General features: G+C 53.4%; 1 protein-coding gene across 2 annotated transcripts in view; it reads left to right on the top strand.

The window, feature by feature from the left end:
• Positions 1-4,597, top strand: part of ORAOV1 (oral cancer overexpressed 1) — a 15,034-nt gene that overhangs the window by 6,802 nt on the left and 3,635 nt on the right. Inside the window, exons 3-5 of one of the 2 annotated variants that reach the window (XM_011382481.2) lie at positions 1-97; positions 1,393-1,498; positions 2,549-2,619. In XM_011382481.2, the coding sequence (XP_011380783.1) occupies positions 48-97; positions 1,393-1,498; positions 2,549-2,619 (227 nt within the window). In that variant the 5' untranslated portion in view covers positions 1-47. The other variant, XM_011382482.1, reaches the window with a different exon arrangement.

Below are 4,597 nucleotides of genomic sequence, written 5' to 3' on the forward strand. Positions count from 1 at the left end.
GCTCGGTGTGGCGTAGCTCGGGGGCCGAGGGGGGCCGGGCTGCCGCCATGGCCGGGGGTCAGGACCTGTTCGACGCCATCGTGATGGCGGATGACAGGTGGGTGGCTGGCCTTGGCCGGGACCGGGACCCCGGCCCTGTCGGTTCCGCCCTCGCCCGTTGGGCTGTGCCGGCCGCCCGGGCCTGCTGTCCCGCAGGTGCGGGGCTCGGAGCAGTGCTTTGTGGCCCTGAAAGCAGTGGACACGTGTAGGGCCGAGGCGCTATCAATCTTCCTTTACTCCTGCGCCACTGGGCCGGGCGCCACGTGCCCAGCTGCTCCTCCAGACCCGCCTCCGCCGTCCGGGGCTGCCCCAAGCATCTGCTCGGCCTCATGACCGCCTTCCTCCAGGGACGCCCCGTCCGCGGGTGGGTCAGACCCTTGCCATCTGGGCACTGCCCCTTCTTCTTGTTCCTTAGTGGTAGGACATACGGCAGCATTCATGGACGTGCTGATAAATGTGTCAGGCGTCATCCCTTTGCCCCCTGGGGAGTGCCCAGAGCTATGACGAGGGGGACCTGCGAGTTGCTTTGTGCCTGAGACAGCAATAGATGTCGTTTCAGAGAGAACATTTAACAGTCGCTGACGTTTATTTGGAGCTTATTGTGAATCCAACACCAACTTAAGCGTTGGATCTCGTTGTTTATTTTAGTAGATCCTCTTATTCACCCGATCGCACACAGTGCCTGCTACACTGCCTCACTGGGGACTCCTGCAAACCCCTGTCCTCTCTGGCGACTGCAGGATAAGAGGGTGCCACTTCCAATGTTGAGCCCTGAAAGTCAGAACCTCCATTATACTCCAGGCACCACAGCCATCGTACAATTCGTGGTGATCTGATGACGTTTCTCTCTGCTAGTCTACTGAGATGTGATGGAAAGCCCTGTATATGTTGCAGAGTTTTTTGAAGCAATCGATCAAGTAGTATATCTCATAGACTCGTAGGACTTTGGCTTGCTAACCTGGCTGCAGACTAGAGTCACTTAGGATGTTTTGAGAAGTAGAATCTTGGGCCTTAGTCTGGACTTACTGAATATCAGGGGGCGAGGCTCTCGAATATGTACCTCTGAAATTTTCCTGTGTGTTTCTGGTATTCTTCCATGTTTAGGAATCACCAGGTAGCTCACCCTCCTCGTGGTAGAAAAGGCAGATTGAGCTTCAAGAGATAGAGATTTGCCGGAGGAGGAAGGGGTAGAGCTGAGACTGGATCCTGACTTTCCAACCTAAATTCTGTGCTTTTTCTAGGCATCCACCATGCCTTGTCTGGCTAGGTCTGGGTAATGCGAGAGGGCAGAGTTCCAGGAACATTCCTCTCTCTTCTGTTTATTTGATCAAGCTTGCTGCTTCTCTGTTTCAGGTTTCATGGGCAAGGATATCAGGAAGGCTATGAAGAAGGCAGTAGTTTGGGTATAATCGAAGGAAGACAACATGGCACGTTACACGGAGCTAAAATTGGATCTGAGGTGAGTGGGAACCCCCATTTAGAAATGAATCCTTTTCACGTAGTTTATAATTGACTTTTTGGACCAGTATGATTGAGCCAGAACGTCAGGCCAGGTAGAACTTGGATGGAGAAATATTCTTAGTAGAGAACCGAGTGCTGTATAGAGGTAACGAACCGTGTGGGCTGGAGAATGAGAAGACCAGTCCTCAGGCACCCCGTTTTACATTGGAACATCATGGTGCTGCCTCGTGTCTGAAGCCAGCTGAATCCTTACCCAGAGGATGGGTGCTCTGCGTCACGTGAAATACTCATTTTCATTTACGTTGAAATTCCGTAAAGTCCATAATTTTTCTCTTCTGCCCATCGGCCTAGGTCGACCCTCACAGACGACTGGCCCTAAATGCGAAGTGTGAGGCAGTCACGACTCTGTTAGCGATCTGTTGCTGCAGAGTGAATCACCACAAAATGCATGGGGCTTAAGACAGCAAACATTCTCTCCCCAGAGTCCGAGGGTCAGGAGGCCAGGAGCAGCTGAGCCGGCTGGTGCTGGCCCAGGGTCTCCTGATGGTAGAGTCGAGGTCGGCCAGGGCTGCAGTCGTGTAAAGGCTCAACTGGCGTGGAGAGAGCCACTGTAAGACGGCTCACACGACTGTCCTCACCTTGCGGACCCCTCCTTGGGGCTCTTTCAGTGTCCTAGTGACCCTTGAGCCAGGAATCCAAGACAGCAAAGCAGAAGTGACATTGTCTGTGATGCCTGGCCTCAGAAGCCACGTCCTTCCTCTTCCTCTCTGTTCTACTGGTTACACTGGCCGCCCTGAGACAGTTGGAGGGCACTGTCCAAGGCCACGGATACTGCGGGTGGAGTCCATCCGCCTTGGAGGCCGGCTACCCCGCTGGTGACTTGACGTCTTAACTTCTGTTTCCTGATGCTCGACATGCCCTTGCAGAGCAGCAGTGTAAGAAGCCACTGCCCTCCGCCCCTTCGTTTGTTTTGAGAGCTTGACAGGTAGATCAGGTGTGGCTAGTTGCTTATCAATTTCACTCCTGACTCTTGTTAATTCACACACAGGTCGGGTGCTACCAAGGCTTCGCTTTCGCTTGGAGAGGTCTCCTGCGCAGCCACGCCACCGGGAAAGACAGGTCAGGTTTGAGACTTCTTTCTTTTTCGGTGTATGGGCCAGGGGTTCTGGTTCCATAGCTTGCTGTGACCTCGGGCAGGTAGCGTCTCAGTGTCCTCATCTGGAAAAGAGATGAAATAATCAGACCAAACTTGGATGCTTGTCATGCGACTTACAGGAAAAAGTACAGTAATTCTTCTTATCTGCGGTTTCAGTCAACCGCAGTCTGAAAATATTAAATGGAATGTTCCAGAAACAAACAATTCGTAAGTTTTAAATTGTGCACCATTGTGAGTAGCGTAATGCAGTCTTGTGCTGTCCTGTTCCATTCTGCCCAGGATGTGAATCGTCCCTTTGTCCAGCATCTCCACGCTGTAGACGCTCCCTGCCCATGAGTCACTCAGTAGCCGCCTTGGTGATCAGATCAGCTGTCATGGTGTCACAGCGCTTGTGTTCAAGTGACCCTCGTTGTACTTAATGGCTGCAAGGTGCAGGTGTGGTGATGTTGGCGATTCAGATGCGCCAAAGAGAAGCCACGAAGTGCTTCCTGTCAGTGAGAAGGTGTTTGTGTGCGTGGGGAACCAGTAGCCACCGGGCTTGGTCCTGTGCGGCGCTGGCCGTCCGCCCGGGCCCTGGAAGGCAGCCCCCGCAGGTGCTAGGCATGGTTTTGGTGTTTGATGAACACTGGTCATTACTATTTCTCAAGAGTTCTCATGTCCCCTTGGCTTTTTCCTGGTGGCATTAGAGCGCTGGGTGGCTTTTAGATATCCTGCCAATAAAATAACGTTGAAATTGATTACATCCGTTATCTTCCCCCTAAACTTCCAATAAACAGAGTACAGTAGTCTTGGTATGACTAGGGCTCAGAAATGGTGACTCCTTTGTCACCAGTGTTTTAATATAACCAGGTAGGTCTGTTAATGAGAACATACTTAGTGTGTTTGACACAGGTCTGGTACTCGGAAGCCCTGAGTGTGTGTTAGCTGTTACTGTAGCCTTTGGAAATTGTCCTGACTGTTTGCTGCCCGCGGAAGCCCCAGTGACCCTGTCTTCATTCTGAAGCTGGAAACGAATCCTCAAGTAAAAGGTCCACGTGGCCCGGCCGTCCTGCCGCTCGTGGGGACCGAAACCGCTGCGGCTGGCGCTCTGCATCCTACTGATGCCCGAGAAGGGTGCGAAGAGAGTGGATGACAGAGCAGGGAAGGTGGCATTCTCCTGTCCTCGTGACTCGTTGTCTTATTTGAAATATTTTGAATTTCTAGAATTTAGGTCCCCTGTATTCAGATACGCGAACGAAGATGCTTGTAGCTGAGTGCTGAGTATGGGTGCTTCCGAGTTGCCTGTCCCTGGCTTGTTTCTGTCACGGGGCCACTCATTTGCATGAATAGTTGGGAGCCGACTGAATTCGGGTATCTTCAGGAGGATTTTCCTCTGAGGACACAGCGGGATGGCCAGTGATCAGGTTGGAGTAGTGGCTGCAGTGGTGACATGCAGCTTATGGCTCCACCGGGTGGCAGTCGCAGTGCAGCTCGGCTCTCCACTCTGTGCACAGGGACGAGGAATGGCGCTCTGGAAGTTTCCCCTCTCCCCACGCCAAGTCTGCCGGAGGAGCGCCGAGCCGTGCAGAGGCCCACAGCTAGGGGGCCAGCCCTTGCCCAGAGCAGGGGTTCCCTGGCTTCTCAAAGCCCTGCACCCCGTCTGCCTGCCGGAGCAGGAACAGCGGTGGTTGGCGCGGCCGGCGGAGGCCCGCAGCCACCTCCATGGCTCTTCCCCGCCAGCAGGGCCCGAGGCCTTGTTGAGCCTCATAAGCCTTTATCTTAGAGCCGTGGTTTGCCGACTTTGGATTTTACGTCAGCACAGGTTTTTGAAAAAACAGTAGAAGGCTGACGGAGAGTCTTCTGCTTTTTCATGTTCCAAGTAAGGGTGTTAAAAGAAGACCCTTGCCATCTGCATCGCCCCTCAGGAAACCGAGGTTACGCCGGGAAGACCACGGGGCGCGC

Source organism: Pteropus vampyrus, unplaced genomic scaffold (genome assembly GCF_000151845.1).
Source record: "Pteropus vampyrus isolate Shadow unplaced genomic scaffold, Pvam_2.0 Scaffold478, whole genome shotgun sequence".
In the NCBI taxonomy this organism is placed as follows: domain Eukaryota; kingdom Metazoa; phylum Chordata; class Mammalia; order Chiroptera; family Pteropodidae; genus Pteropus; species Pteropus vampyrus.